The following is a 15,872-nucleotide window of genomic DNA, read 5'->3' on the forward strand; positions in this document are numbered from 1 at the left end:
GGGTGTCAAGTGATGTGCTCTGAAGTTGTTTTTTGAAGGGATCAGCAGTACCAGGATTGGATGTGATAGCCTGGGAAATCTGCTTCTGAACTGGTGTATTGCTGTAAAGAGTCTGTATCAGAACAAATATATTTGCCTCTCGAATACCAAGGCTGTATTGGGAGGAGGGGGGGGGGGGGGGGGGGGGGAGACATTTGACATGGAAAGGATGGCAACTGTCAAAATGTTTGTTAGTAAATTTAATATGGACAGAAGTAAGTAATTGGCCTTTGGTGAGAATGAGACCAACATCAAGGAAAGTGACATGTGATTCAGAATAGGACCATGTGAAATTTAATTGGGAGAAGTTATTTAGAGGGTCCAGGAATTTTATTTAACAGGTCAGCCTCACCATGAGTCCATACAGCAAAGATGTCATTAATGTATCTAAACCAAACCAGGGGCTGAAGGCTTATGGATCCCAGAAAAGCCCCCCTTCCAAGTGCCCCATGAGAAGTTTGGCATAGGAAGGAGCCATCCTGGTTCCCATGGCTGTACCCTGATCTGTTTGTATGTGAGCAAAAAGGATGTCATAGGTTTGGAACCAGGTGAGGGTTGACTGAGGAAATGTTCAGCAGCAGACAAACCATGTATGTGGGGGGTGCTGGTACAGAGGGAATGGTATCAGCGGTGACTAGCAAAGTGTGTGGTGGGAGTGGAATGGGCATGGATTTCAGATGATCTAGGAAATGGTTGGTATCTTGAAGCCAGGAACTCTTGGATAGTGAGGATGATTGGCTTTTTGGATCTTAGGAAGAAGATAAAAGGTATGGGTGTCTGGTTTGGGTGGGATAAGAAGTTCTCTGAATTGAGGTGTAAGTCTTTGTAAGGGGCCCAAGGTTTGTAAGGCAGACTGCAGGTCAGTTTGAATGACAGGGATGGGATCTCGATGGCAGATGCTGCATGTAGAGGTCTCAGACAGCGTAGACCTTCACTAACATATTCCTGTCAGTCAAGTACCACAGTGGTAGATCCTTTGTCTGCTGGGGGGATAATGATGGAGTCATCAGCTTTTGCGAGATGTAGAGCATGGAGTTCTGCAGAGGACAGGTTAGGGTCATGTTATAAGGACCTGAGGAATAGTTGTGAACCAATGCTGGATGTGAGGAATTCTTGGAAGGCTTGGAAGGAATGATTGTGGGGTAGTAGTGGTGGTGGATCAAGTTGCTATATCCTCATATCTACACAACACTTTCTCCCAACCCTATGCATCATGGCTCATATCCCTGTAATAGACCTAGCTGCAGGAGCATGCAGGGATGAGGTGGGAAGAGGATAGGGCAGCTAGGTCGAAGTCTGAAGGTGGGGAGGAGGGGTATAGGAGGGAAGTAAAGAGACTGTAGGTGTGTTTGTGGAATATATATCTGTGTAGTGCTGAAGTGGAAACAGGGAAGGGGGTAGGTGGGTGTAGGAAATGCTCCCACAAGCAGCACTTTACAATCCCCCAACTCTACCCTGCTTTTTGTAATGTCCAAGTAAGACTGTACAGTTAATTGGGCTTCTGCTATTCAGAAATGATGTTTACATTCTCCTGCTCATTTCACCTCCACAGAGGTCTGAAAACATACTGTGAAAGGTTCATTTCTTTCTGCATCAGATGTGACTCTTTACCACCGAGAACTGGAGCAACTGCATGGGTTTCACCTACCGCTCGTCATGCCCTCAAATGAGGAATTCCTGCAGTGGTATTCCACCACCCACCAAGCCTACACGATATCCTTGTTTGTCCCTGCACAACACTTGCTCCCAACCCCTTGCCTCATGGCTCATATCCTTGTAGTAGACCAAGATGCAGGGACAAGATGGGTAGAGGGTAGGGCAGCTAGGTTGCAGTCTGGTGGGTGGGTGGGGGATGGAAAAGGAGGGAAGTAAAAAGACTGTGGGTGCATTGGTGGAATAAAGATCTATGTAGTTCTGAAGTGGGAACAGAAGGGGGTAGGTGGGTGTAGAACAATGCTCCCACAAGCAGCACTTTACTGTCCCCCACCCCTACCCTAATATCTCTCCCCCTCCCTGCCCCAGCTTTCTCCTTACCCCCAGCTTTCTCCTTACCCCCAGCTTTCTCCTTACCCCCAGCTTTCTCCTTACCCCCAGCTTTCTCCTTACCCCAGCTTTCTCCGTACCCCCACCACCCAGACTGCTTCTTCCATTGTGCACTGCTGCTTGCAGTCTGGCCTTGGCAGCCAGAGACTGTGGTCGTGTGTGTGTGTGTGTGTGTGTGTGTGTGTGTGTGTTTTGTCTAATTCCAATGAAGGCTTTTCTGGCTGAAAGCTTATTTGTTTGACATCTTTGCCTATCTGTGTCTCAGCGTCTCTGCTATATGGTGAGAAGCAGTATATCCTTTTCACAATACTGTCATTATTCCATCCTGAATTTTCCATAGAGGCTATGACTTTAATGTACAGTTTCCTCTAAATCAGTTTTTTCTCTATTGTATTTGTCAGTTTGATATATTGCTCATATGTCTTCTAACTAAGCAGTAACCAGAACACATTAAACATTCCAAAAATTGTTGAGTTCATTTTTTACTTTTGTAGTTCTACAAATAAGTGTGTTTTGCAGGTTGAGGATATTCGCTCTTCTATTGAATGTTTCTGTTTTTATTATTTTTTTACTTTTAGAGCCGGGCATCAGAGTGCCAACAAAGGGTGCATGATTTGTTGGACCTGCAATTATGTAGCAATGGTGTGCAAGCAGCTCTTCACAATGAAGACTATGAAAAGGCTGCAGCTCATATACACAGATTTCTTTCCATGGATGAAACTTTGGTGCAGCAAACAGCTGATGATGTTGCTGAAGGTTGAGTCCCCAGTTCCTGTGAATTTTTGACAATTTTGTTTTAATTTAGCTTATCATTCTGCCAAAATTTTGAGACCTAATGTTGTGAGTATTCCATTTCAACAGATTGCACCAATGTCACAAATTCTTTCAAATTACTGCAAGAAGCTGCCTCTAAATTGAGAGTAATTGTAACCCAAAAATTTGATGAATCGGTAAGATCAGAAGATTTAGCATCTGTTGAAAGATTTTTCAAGATATTTCCATTACTGGGAATGCATGAAGAGGGTTTAGGGAAATTTTCACTTTACTTGTGTTCAAAGGTAGGTCATGTATGTTCTTTCTTGAATATATTTTGGTGGGATGTCTCATATATCAAATTAAGGAATATGATGTGAATATAATAGAGGGAAACATTCCACGTGGGAAAAATATATCTAAAAACAATGATGATGTGACTTACCAAACGAAAGTGCTGGCAGGTCGATAGACACACAAACATACACACAAAATTCAAGCTTTCGCAACCAACGGTTGCTTCGTCAGGAAAGAGGGAAGGAGAGGGAAAGACGAAAGGATGTGGGTTTTAAGGGAGAGGGTAAGGAGTCATTCCAGTCCCGGGCGGAAAGACTTACCTTAGGGGGAGAAAAGGACAGGTATACACTCGCGCGCGCACACACACACTTATCCATCCGCACATACACAGACACAAGCAGACCATGGTCATGTCCTTTTCTCCCCCTAAGGTAAGTCTTTCCGCCCGGGACTGGAATGACTCCTTACCCTCTCCCTTAAAACCCACATCCTTTCGTCTTTCCGTCTCCTTCCCTCTTTCCTGACGAAGCAACCGTTGGTTGCGAAAGCTTGAATTTTGTGTGTATGTTTGTGTTTGTTTGTGTGTCTATCGACCTGCCAGCGCTTTTGTTTGGTAAGTCACATCATCTTTGTTTTTAGATATAAATTAAGGACTGTGTTTGAAAGTGCTTTTATTGTATTTTAAGTTCCCATTTTTAACCTTGTTTTTTGATTAATGTGATGGAGTTTTTTGAGAGTATTCTTTTGTTGTGTAGGTGTGATGATGGTTCCTTAAAAAAGATTATAGCTCCACAGGCACTGCTTGTTTGTATAAAAATTCCAATGCTCTTTACCATCCCATCTGTTAGGTAAACATGAAGTTGTATGAGAAAGGAGAATTTCTTCTTGTGAATAGTGTTGGCCTTGTTTTGAAACTGAATGTGCTGGAAATGAGTGACAACCTGGTTATTTCCAGTGAGAAAGAGAGGGAGGGGGGGGGGGGGGGGGGGGAGATATTTGAAGATGTAGTGTTTATATATTTAGAATGAATGTGATATATTCTGCAACATTGTGTAGAGTTTTTAAGAGTGATTATTCATATGTGCTCTTGGGTGGTTTCATTACTGAAAGCTCTTTTATTCTTCAGTTGCAGGAGACAGCACAGAAGAATTTAAGAGCAGCTCTTGAAACGGCAGTATCTGACAAGAGAGCTAATGTTATATATGCAGACACTTTGACTCTTTTATTTGAAGGCATAGCGCGTGTTATTGAAATTCACCAACCTTTGGTGGAAACATATTATGGTGAGTAACCATAAAAATGTAAACAGATTGTATTCCACCTCTTAACATGAGTTATTAAGAAAGTTTAAATAGCTACAAATGAGAAAAAAAAATACTAAATAAAAGACCAGACAAGTGCTAGTATAACTTGCACTCTGAGGGTTCCATACAAACTCAGTTATGTCTATAGGTAGATCATCTATAAGTTCTGATGAGTTAATATCAAAACATGTGACATAAATAGTATCTCTTTTGATTACACTGACAAGGGATAATAGAACTTGGTATTTGGCATAAATTCATCTTGATACGTTTATCCATTCCAGGGGAAAAGGGGTTTTAACAGATGGACAACAAACGGCAAAAAATTGTTTGTATGTAATATAATTACAAATTAACAAATTTTTGGATTTTTTTCCGTTACTTGTACTGAGAAATATTGTTTCTTGCAAAATTTCATGATCTGTGTCAACTGGGAGTGCTCTATTGGTTGTAATGAATGAGTTTGAGTGTCAGAATAGAAACATAAATGGCCATATCTTTTGACTCAACGGACATAGAAGCTAAAGCTTTTACATCACCAAGGAACCGTAGACTTTAGTATTTGACATAAATTTCAAAATGATGCCTCTAACCATTCCTGAGAAAAAAGACAGACAAATGGACATTGTAAGTAAAAGTGAACTCATTCCAGATAGCTGAAATTTTAATGTGAAGAACTGTGACTTATGCTTTGGGGAACTAAATAATCTGAAGCATTCTTTGTTGTGATTACTTTGACCTCAAAACAAGCATGCGAAATGTCTTTGTATTTTAAGTCTTCAGGGAATAAATTTCAATCTTTTATAATTGACAATTTTTTTTTTTTTAGGAGACTAGGGTGATGCTCACATGTCCATACCACATTGTTGCATAAGCTACGAGTGGCCTCAGTGGCCTCAGGCTGATGCTAAATAACAAGTACCTCAAATATCTTGAACAGTACTGGTGAACTAAAATTCTCTATCTTGGGTTTGCGTAGTGCTACTAGATCTCTATTACTCTAAGCGTGTATGAGTACCAATCATTAGATGCAGCAGTGGATTGTTTTGCATTTCAGAGAATGGAACTGGTGGCTTAACTTTCTGGACCACAAGGAAAAACTTCTTTAACATCCAGTCAACTTCCTAGTGAGTCGTCTACTTAGGAATTGAATGGATGTAAAGACAAAATAGTCATTAGTAAGTTGAATCTTCAACATCAGACATAGTTTATTTGTATTACTCGTATTAGGGCATTTGAGACTCTGCTTAGGTGGATTGTGTGTTCCTTCAAATTTTTGTGAAATCAAAACAATTATTTTTCAATTTATTTTTTAAAAACTTCCATTTGATTCTGTGAACCACTGGTGCCCAGTCACAATTGCATCTGAAGAGAATGCAGGCAGTTTGTCCTTCCAATGACGTTTTTCCTGAATAAAATGTTGTAATAGGTTGTTTCCTTCTGCCTATATACCTCTAAAGTCTTATGATGGCATGTACCACTGTGAATTTGTTGGATTGTAACTCACTCAAATGCATTGAAGATGGCTTTTTATAGCGGAAATTTGGATATACAATAATAATAAAAAACTAATGCTATTGCAACTCATTGCCATGTTCCTGCCCTCCCTTTAGTCATTCCATATGGAATAAAAGTTGCTTAGTAGGTAACAAGTTACAAGACGTGTGAAAATGAGTTTGAATTACATGATGGTGGGAGAACAGCTGGTACAGCTTACCTTCTTTTTATATTCAGAAAGCTGTATGACAAATTGCTCAATATCCCAAACCTGTTGAACATCTGTGTAATTGGACAGTTTCGTTGGAGACTGTGATTGTAAATTTAAAATGTCCTCATGAAAATGCAATAGTGGCAGTATTGCATAAGTTATTAAGTTTTAGTGTTGTTTTAGTCTAACCTAATGCATTTATGACTAGAACTGCAAAAATAGTGGGAAATTGAAAGGCTAAATGTGGCAAAGTATCAGAGAGGTAGCCAATGATGAACTACAAAAAAAGTTCAGTTCTTGTTCTTGCCTAAAACTCACCCAGTTGTTGAAACATAGATTGGATTCATCTGTCTCAGTGTGAGACCTTACATCCCAGACTGAATGCAATACTTAGGTTGTCAGAAAATGTGACTGTGTGAAAAAGTGGCCCAGATTTTTATAAATCTTGAAATGAATGTTACTACTAATTGCATGAGCCAGTTATGCTGTTTCATTCAAGAATTGCCAGTTTGATAGAAAAAATTTATTGAAAAGCAGCCTCCAATGTTTACATCGGAGAATACTCTCAAAATGATTAATGTAAAAGTGCCAGTGTAGGTAATAGAAATCCATACAAATACCACATTTACAATTATTATTTTTCTGAAGCACTTCATACCAGTACTGGTAAGGTTCCTTTGATAAGTGCACAACCAAATCCTCCTCTTTGTTTCTGTAAGACAGTGTTACATCTATCACTTTGTTGTTGAGAGGACATTAATTACAGCAAATGTTGGTGTGATTTTTAAAAAAAAGAACATAACCACTTCCTTCCTCATGCTTATTCAGTTGAGCTAGTGCTCAATGTTCATAGGCTTCAAATTCTAACCTACCTTCCATTTCCAAGGCTAGTAGGCTGGGTATCAAGTGGAGCATTGCAACTTGAATTTGGCTACTCCAACTGGATCACCATCAAGCAGTCCATATTTGCCACACCAACAGTACCCTTACTACAAAGGGGCTGTTATCAATGTACAACAGTTTCTCTAATCACAGACTATACAGAATTTTGGTCTATATTGTGTATCTGTCATTTCATCAACTACTTGACAGAAAGACTATCACAGAACTGATCAAGAACTCCCAATGCACTTTATCTGATGGGAAACTTTAGCACTGTAACAGTCTCAGTATCCTTATTACACCTGTCCCTTTCTTTATCAGGACATAGTTGCTTACTTAACGATGACCTATGTCTTTGTGCAATCTGTAAAGGTGTCCTCTCGGCTCAGTACCTCTTCCCGCCCTCTGACTCTCACACAAATACTTTGTAGCCATCTATGTACTCTCCAGTGACAACTTCTGTTCATAGATATATCCGATGAAGATAGCAGTAGGACAAAGAGAATTATTAGTTTCTCCATGTTTAGAGAGTGCTGTTATTCTGCAGCTATATACTCAGTTAGTGAAAGGCCACTCCAGTTGTTGATACAGTCTTTATTTAAATTCACAATCAGTTTCAGCCATCAAATACTGTGTCAAAGCCAAAACTTATTATGGACTTAAATAAAGAATATATTAACAAGTTGAATGGACCTTTCATTGATTAAGAAATACAATTGCCCAGCTGGATTCTCAGTGACATTTAACTGGGCATTTATAGTCAGTGAGATATGTTTGAATTTCACGAATGCATTGAAATCAGGTGCAGGTAGGTAGCACTGCAGATGTCTCCCTGCAAACCTGGACACTTTCCATTGCTAAATCAGAAATCAAATACATTGTTGAAGAGAGCAAGAATCACTTGCAGAAGTGTTCCTATACTCCCCTGACTACAGTGACATAATGACTGAGACATAGGGTTCATGTTTGAAAAGAATGAGGTTCAAATCCTAGCTTAGTTCTCATTAGTATTTCTAAATCACTTCAGGTGATTATTAGAATCTACTTGCTATTTCCAGGAATATCTTCCTAAATATATTCCACTTCCCTCCTAGATCATCCTATATATTCTTTTCTTTATCATCCACAAACTGTGTAAACATCTCATACATTCGTGTAATTTTTTTATTATTATTAATGTTTTTTTCTCTGATCATATAAAAAAGTAATGATCACTTCCAGGAAGTTTCTGCAGACATTGTAAATTTGTGCATGCATTCTTAATCTATTTTCGTCTTTGTTATTTACATGTCCCATAGATTGTTTGAACAATTCTTTTATCAAAATGATGTGGAACAAGCCAATTTACAGAATATGTGTACATGATTAGTGCTAACATTAATGAACAAATTATCATTTTATTACTGGTCATACAATTACACTTAAAAACACCTGTCTTTTTTACTGGCTGTCAGTTTTTAGTAGCACTTCTTCAGTGGAATAGAAGCAGTTGTCCAGAAGAAATAGTTTTAAATTAGATTTAACCCTCTAACAGACGTACCATTTTTCGTAAAATGAGCAGGCGCACGGTGCACTTTGTACACATGTAAAGAGCTGTCTTGATGTTACCAAGGTAAACATGTATCCCTACCAACTGCTTATTTGATTACTAATTATCTCGTAGCTAACTGTCTCAGTGTGGGACTGTGCTGCTAGCTTGGTATTGGGGTCATTTTCTTGCGCAAATCATAAATTTTTTATCACCTAACTTGCTGTTAATTTTATTTTATTTTGTTTTACTGCTGCTCACTTAGACGTCTGACAGCACAACTTACTACTGTGTCAGCTGAAGCAATAATGAAGGGATAGGCACAGCTTGCAAGTGTAAAACAACAGTGGAATGGTAGTAAGCAATGTTATTTGTTATTGACGCATCTTATGCACAGACGCGTCCGCTTGAGGTTTAAAACTTGCTTTCCTCTGTGTCAGATATGTTATCAGGCAAATGATCAAAAATTTTTATTTCTGCATACTGAGCTCCTCTCTGAGCAACAGACAGCTTTAACAGTGGCTAATAAAGCTCATTTTACGATTAGTGTTGTAGGGATGTACATCACTGTTCTTTTCAAATTGTGATAGAGTATTTATGATGAAATTCATAAGCATTGTGACAGCACAGTTAAAACGCCTAGCTCCTTGACAAGGTGCCTACATGACGTCCATGGGTGAACACCACACATTATTCTTGCTTCTTGCTTTTGTGCTCTCAATACTTTCTTTGTAAGTGATGAGTTACCCCAAAAAATTATTCCGTATGACATTGTTGTGTGGAAATGTGCAAAATATGTCAGGAGACAGATATATTTGTTTCCAAGATTAGCAATTGACAAAGAGCAAAAGTGGCTGAACTTGATTGCTTGCAAAGCTCAGTGATACACTTTGTCCAATTTAAGTTTTCATCAGCATGTATACCCAAGAATCTACTCTACTTACTAGCTCCTGCTCATGTGATACAACAGTTGTTGGTATGATTCTGTTTGATGTACAGAACTGTTTGTATAGTGTTTTCTCAGGATTTAGGGAGAGTCCATTTTTAATACCTAATAAGTCTTTTGAAATATCATTTACTAACTCTTCTGCTGCCTTCTCTCTCATGGTATTTATTATAACACTAGTATTGTGTGCAAAAAGTACCAATTTTGCTTGTTAAATGTTAAGTGAAAGGTCATTCACATGTATAAGGAATATAAGTGAACTCAAAATTGAACCCTGTTGGACTCCCCTTGTGATTTTACCCCAGTCTACCTTTCCAACATTGTCTGAGTTATTCATCACAACCTTTTGCATTCTGTTTGCCAATTATGACAAAAACTACCTACTCGTAAAACCAAGAGTTCTGCAAAATGTTAGTTTTTCTAAGAGAGCATCATGCTCTACAGTTTACATGTTCAAAGGCCACAGAGAGATCACAAAAAATGTCAACTAGTGATATATTATTATTTAAATCCTCTGCTGTTTGGTGAATGAAGGTATAATAGCATTCTCAGTCTAGCAACCTATCTGGAATTCAAATTGTGAAATGCTAAGTAAATTGTTTCCACTTACTTGTGTGACTACTCGTGAGTACATTACTTTTTCGAATATTTTGGAAAAAGATGTCAGTGAGGAAATTGGATGATAACTGTTTAAGTCTGTCTGGTCACCTTTCTTATGAAGTGTTTTAATAATTGCATATTATAATCAGATTAGAAAAATTCCCTATGCCAGATACACATTGCTTATATCACTAAGGATATTACTTATTAGGTTGGAACAACATTTCAGAATTTTGTTTGAAATTCCATCAACCCTGCAACAACTTTTATTTTTTAGAATTTTTGTAATTGTACTAATTTCAGTGAAAGGTGTTGGTACCACCGCTAGTTGTGACATAACACACCAGACAAAAAAGTTTGTCCGTCTGGACACATCACACTAATACTATGCAACTTTGCTTCCAGCCTTGATAATAATGACCTCAGTTTGGTGAGGAAGAGTGTCCACAAGTTTCTTCAGGTAAACCACATCCAGATGAAGCCGCTTACTGACAATTAGATCCCACAGAGCTGCCAGATTGCAACTATGTTGATTGCTGCATTTCGCCCACTATTCTGAATAGTCTCCAACATTTTCTGTCTCATTAAGTTCTAGTGGTTTAGCAGACCAGTCAAGATGTGACAGGGTGCCTGAGTATTTGCCAAACCACAGACATATGCACCTTGTCATCTTAGAAGATGGAAGTGTCCACAGCATACTCATCACAAAATGGAGAAGTCTACATATACAATCTGCAAGCCACCGCACAATGCACGGTGAAGGGTCCTTGTATTACTAATAGCCATTTCCTTTCCTGCTCATCTCACAAATGGAGTAAGGGAAAAACAACGGTCTAAATGCCTCCATACAAACCCTGTTCCTTACCCTAAATATACTTTGGCGGCAATAGAATTGTTCTGCAGTCAGCCTCAAAGGCCAGTTCTCTAAATTTTTTCGGTAGTACCACACAAAGAAAACATCATCTTCTCTTCGAGTATTCTCACTGAGTTCATGAAGCATTGTGTAATACTTGCACGTTGATTACAAATATAGAAACATGCCTTTGAATTGTTTCAGTATCTTCCTTTATTCTGACCTAGTGGGACCCCATAATCTCAAGCAGCCCTCAAGAGTGGGTTGCACTAGTGGCCTGTAGATTGTCTCCTTTATAGATGAGCTACAGTTTCCCAAAATTCCTCCAATAAACAGAAGTTGACCATTTGCCTTCTGTACTACTGTCCTTATATCCCTGTTCCATTTTGTGTCACTCTGCAATGCTGTACCTAGATATTTAATCGACACAGCTGCATCAAGCAGTACATCAATAATGTTGTATTCAAACATTATCGTTTTATTTTTCCAATTCATGCGCATCAACTTACATTTTTCTACATCTAGATCTAGCTGCTTATTACACCAACTAGAAATTCTGTCTAAGTCATCATGTATCCTTCCACAGTCACTCAGCAATGGTACCTTCCTGTATACCACAGCATCATCAGCAAGCAGCTGCAGATTGCAGCTCACCCTGTCCATCAAATCATTTATGTATGTACAAAATAAGAGTGGTCCTACTGCAATTCTCTAGGTCACTCCAGATGATACCCTTTTCTCTGATGAACACTCGCTGTCAAGGACAACATACTAGGTTCTATTACTTAAGAAGTCTTTGAGCCAATCACATATCTGGTAATCTGTTGTTGTTGTGGTCTTCAGTCCTGAGACTGGTTTGATGCAGCTCTCCATGCTACTCTATCCTGTGCAAGCTTCTTCATCTCCCAGTACCTACTGCAACCTACATCCTTCTGAATCTGCTTAGTGTATTCATCTCTTGGTCTCCCTCTGCGATTTTTACCCTCCACCCTGCCCTCCAGTACTAAATTGGTGATCCCTTGATGCCTCAGATTATGTCCTACCAACTGATCCCTTCTTCTAGTCAAGTTGTGCCACAAACTCCTATTCTCCCCAATTCTGTTCAATACCTCCTCATTAGTTATGTGATCTACCCATCTAATCTTCAGAATTCTTCTGTAGCACCACATTTCGAAACCTTCAATTCTCTTCTTGTCCAAACTATTTATCGTCAATATTTAACTTCCATACATGGCTACACTCCATACAAATACACTCCTGGAAATGGAAAAAAGAGCACATTGACACCGGTGTGTCAGACCCACCATACTTGCTCCGGACACTGCGAGAGGGCTGTACAAGCAATGATCACACGCACGGCACAGCGGACACACCAGGAACCGCGGTGTTGGCCGTCGAATGGCGCTAGCTGCGCAGCATTTGTGCACCGCCGCCGTCAGTGTCAGCCAGTTTGCTGTGGCATACGGAGCTCCATCGCAGTCTTTAACACTGGTAGCATGCCGCGACAGCGTGGACCTGAACCATATGTGCAGTTGACGGACTTTGAGAGAGGGCGTATAGTGGGCATGCGGGAGGCCGGGTGGACGTACCGCCGAATTGCTCAACACGTGGGGCGTGAGGTCTCCACAGTACATTGATGTTGTCGCCAGTGGTCGGCGGAAGGTGCATGTGCCCGTCGACCTGGGACCGGACCGCAGCGACGCACGGATGCACGCCAAGACCGTAGGATCCTACGCAGTGCCGTAGGGGACCGCACCACCACTTCCCAGCAAATTAGGGACGCTGTTGCTCCTGGGGTATCGGCGAGGACCATTCGCAACCATCTCCATGAAGCTGGGCTACGGTCCCGCACACCGTTAGGCCGTCTTCCGCTCACGCCCCAACATCGTGCAGCCCGCCTCCAGTGGTGTCGCGACAGGCGTGAATGGAGGGACAAATGGAGAATGGAGACGTGTTGTCTTCAGCGATGAGAGTCGCTTCTGCCTTGGTGCCAATGATGGTCGTATGCGTGTTTGGCGCCGTGCAGGTGAGCGCCACAATCAGGACTGCATACGACCGAGGCACACAGGGCCAACACCCGGCATCATGGTGTGGGGAGCGATCTCCTACACTGGCCGTACGCCACTGGTGATCGTCGAGGGGACACTGAATAGTGCACGGTACATCCAAACCGTCATCGAACCCATCGTTCTACCATTCCTAGACCGGCAAGGGAACTTGCTGTTCCAACAGGACAATGCACGTCCGCATGTATCCCGTGCCACCCAACGTGCTCTAGAAGGTGTAAGTCAACTACTCTGGCCAGCAAAATCTCCGGATCTGTCCCCCATTGAGCATGTTTGGGACTGGATGAAGCGTCGTCTCACGCGGTCTGCACGTCCAGCACGAACGCTGGTCCAACTGAGGCGCCAGGTGGAAATGGCATGGCAAGCCGTTCCACAGGACTACATCCAGCAAACACTTTAAGAAACGACTTCCTGACACTCAAATCTATACTCGATGTTAACAAATTTTTCTTCTTCAGAAACGATTTCCTTGCCATTGCCAGTCTACATTTTATATCCTCTCTATTTCGACCATCATCAGTTATTTTACTCCCTAAATAGCAAAACTCCTTTACTACTTTAAGTGTCTCATTTCCTAATCTAATTCCCTCAGCATCACCCGATTTAATTTGACTACATTCCATTATCCTCGTTTTGCTTTTGTTGATGTTCATCTTACATCCTCCTTTCAAGACACTGTCCATTCCGTTCAACAGCTCTTCCAAGTCCTTTGCTGTCTCTGACAGAATTACAATGTCATTGGCGAACCTCAAAGTTTTTACTTCTTCTCCATGAATTTTAATACCTACTCCAAATTTTTCTTTTGTTTCCTTTACTGCTTGCTCAATATACAGATTGAATAACATCGGGGAGAGGCTACAACCCTGTCTCACTCCTTTCCCACCACTGCTTCCCTTTCATGCCCCTTGACTCTTATAACTGCCATCTGGTTCCTGTACAAATTGTAAATAGCGTTTCGCTCCCTGTATTTTACCCCTGCCACCTTCAGAATTTGAAAGAGAGTATTCCAGTTAACATTGTCAAAAGCTTTCTCTAAGTCTACAAATGCTAGAAACGTGGGTTTGCCTTTTCTTAATCTTTCTTCTAAGATAAGTCGTAAGGTTAGTATTGCCTCACGTGTTCCAACATTTCTACGGAATCCAAACTGATCTTCCCCGAGGTCGGCTTCTACCAGTTTTTCCATTCGTCTGTAAAGAATTCGCGTTAGTATTTTGCAGCTGTGACTTATTAAACTGATAGTTCAGTAATTTTCACATCTGTCAACACCTGCGTTCTATGGTTTTGGAATTATTATATTCTTCTTGAAGCCTGAGGGAATTTCGCCTGTCTCATATATCTTGCTCACCAGATGGTAGAGTTTTGTCGAGACTGGCTCTCCCAAGGCCGTCAGTTGTTCTAATGGAATGTTGTCTATTCCCGGAGCCTTGTTTCGACTTAGGTCTTTCAGTGCTCTGTCAAACTCTTCACACAGTACCATATCTCCCATTTCATCTTCATCTATTTCCTCTTCCATTTCCATAATATTGTCCTCAAGAACATCGCCCCTGTATAGAACCTCTGTATACTCCTTCCACCTTTCTGCTTTCTCTTCTTTGCTTAGAACTGGGTTTCCATCAGAGCTCTTGATATTCATGCAAGTGGTTCTCTTTTCTCCAAAGGTCTCTTTAATTTCGTGTAGGCAGTACCTATCTTACCCCTCGTGAGATAAGTCTCCACATCCTTGCATTTGTCTTCTAGCCATCCCTGCTTAGCCATTTTGCACTTCCTGTCACTCTCATTTTTGAGACGTTTGTATTCCTTTATGCCTGCTTCATTTACTGCATTTTGTATTTTCTCCTTTCATTAATTAAATTCAGTATCTCTTCTGTTACCCAAGGATTTCTACTAGCCCTCGTCTTTTTACCTACTTGATCCTCTGCTGCCTTCACTATTTCACCCCTCAAAGCTACCGATTCTTCTTCCACTATAATTCTTTCCCCCATTCCCGTCAATTGTTCCCTTATGCTCTCCCTGAAACTCTGTACAACCTCTGGTTCTTTCAGTTTATCCAGGTCCCATCTCCTTGAATTCCCACCTTTTTGCAGTTTCTTCAGTTTTAATCTACAGTTTATAACCACTAGATTGTGGTAATCTATTCCGTATTATTCTGTATGCTCATACCCATCTTACCAGTCTGCAGTGGAGCACTGTGTCAAATACTTTCTGAAAATCTACGAATAGGCAATCTACGTAATGCCCCTCATCTACTGTTTGCAGAATGTCATGTGAGAAAAGGTCAAGTTGAGTTCTGCACGAGTGATGCTTTCTAAATCTCTGGTGAATTGTAGACAGTAGTTTTTTTGTGTCAAGGAAATTTATTACATTTGAACTCGGAATACTTTCAACTGTTGTGCAGAAAACCAGTGTTAAGGATATTGGTCTGTAATTATGCAGATCATTCTTTTACGCTTCTTATAAACAGAAGTCAGTTATGCATTTCTCCAGTCACTTGGAACTTTGCTCTGAGTGAGAGAGTAGTGGTAAATGCAAGTTATGTGAGGGCGCAATACTGCAACCTGTAAAACCAAACTGGTATTCCACTGCACGTGGTGACTTATTTGTTTTCAGTTCTTTAAGTTGCTTTTCTTTGCCAGGGATGCCTGTACATCCTCTATTTGGGAGCTTGTGTGACAGAAAACAGTAATGTTGAGATAAATACCCAGCTTTTTGTTCATGGTACATGACTGAGTGGGTCTAAGCATGATATGAGAAACAGCCCAGAAACTTCTCATAACCACCTCCAGCCTGAACTACAGCAACTACACACTGGGAGCTCAACACTTCATTGTTCTTTCAGCACTTGGCATCATTTGA

At 40.6% G+C, this 15,872-nt stretch overlaps 1 protein-coding gene across 3 annotated transcripts in view; it reads left to right on the plus strand.

Moving 5' to 3' along the window:
- LOC124589549 (conserved oligomeric Golgi complex subunit 4) overlaps window positions 1–15,872 on the plus strand; it is a 110,768-nt gene that overhangs the window by 29,997 nt on the left and 64,899 nt on the right. For all 3 annotated transcript variants that reach the window (XM_047131563.1, XM_047131562.1, XM_047131561.1), the window contains 3 exons: window positions 2,661–2,838; window positions 2,944–3,140; window positions 4,259–4,415. In XM_047131563.1, coding sequence (XP_046987519.1) covers window positions 2,661–2,838; window positions 2,944–3,140; window positions 4,259–4,415 — 532 coding nt within the window. The remainder of the gene's footprint in view (window positions 1–2,660; window positions 2,839–2,943; window positions 3,141–4,258; window positions 4,416–15,872) is intronic.

This window comes from Schistocerca americana, chromosome 2, assembly GCF_021461395.2.
Source record: "Schistocerca americana isolate TAMUIC-IGC-003095 chromosome 2, iqSchAmer2.1, whole genome shotgun sequence".
Classification (NCBI taxonomy): domain Eukaryota; kingdom Metazoa; phylum Arthropoda; class Insecta; order Orthoptera; family Acrididae; genus Schistocerca; species Schistocerca americana.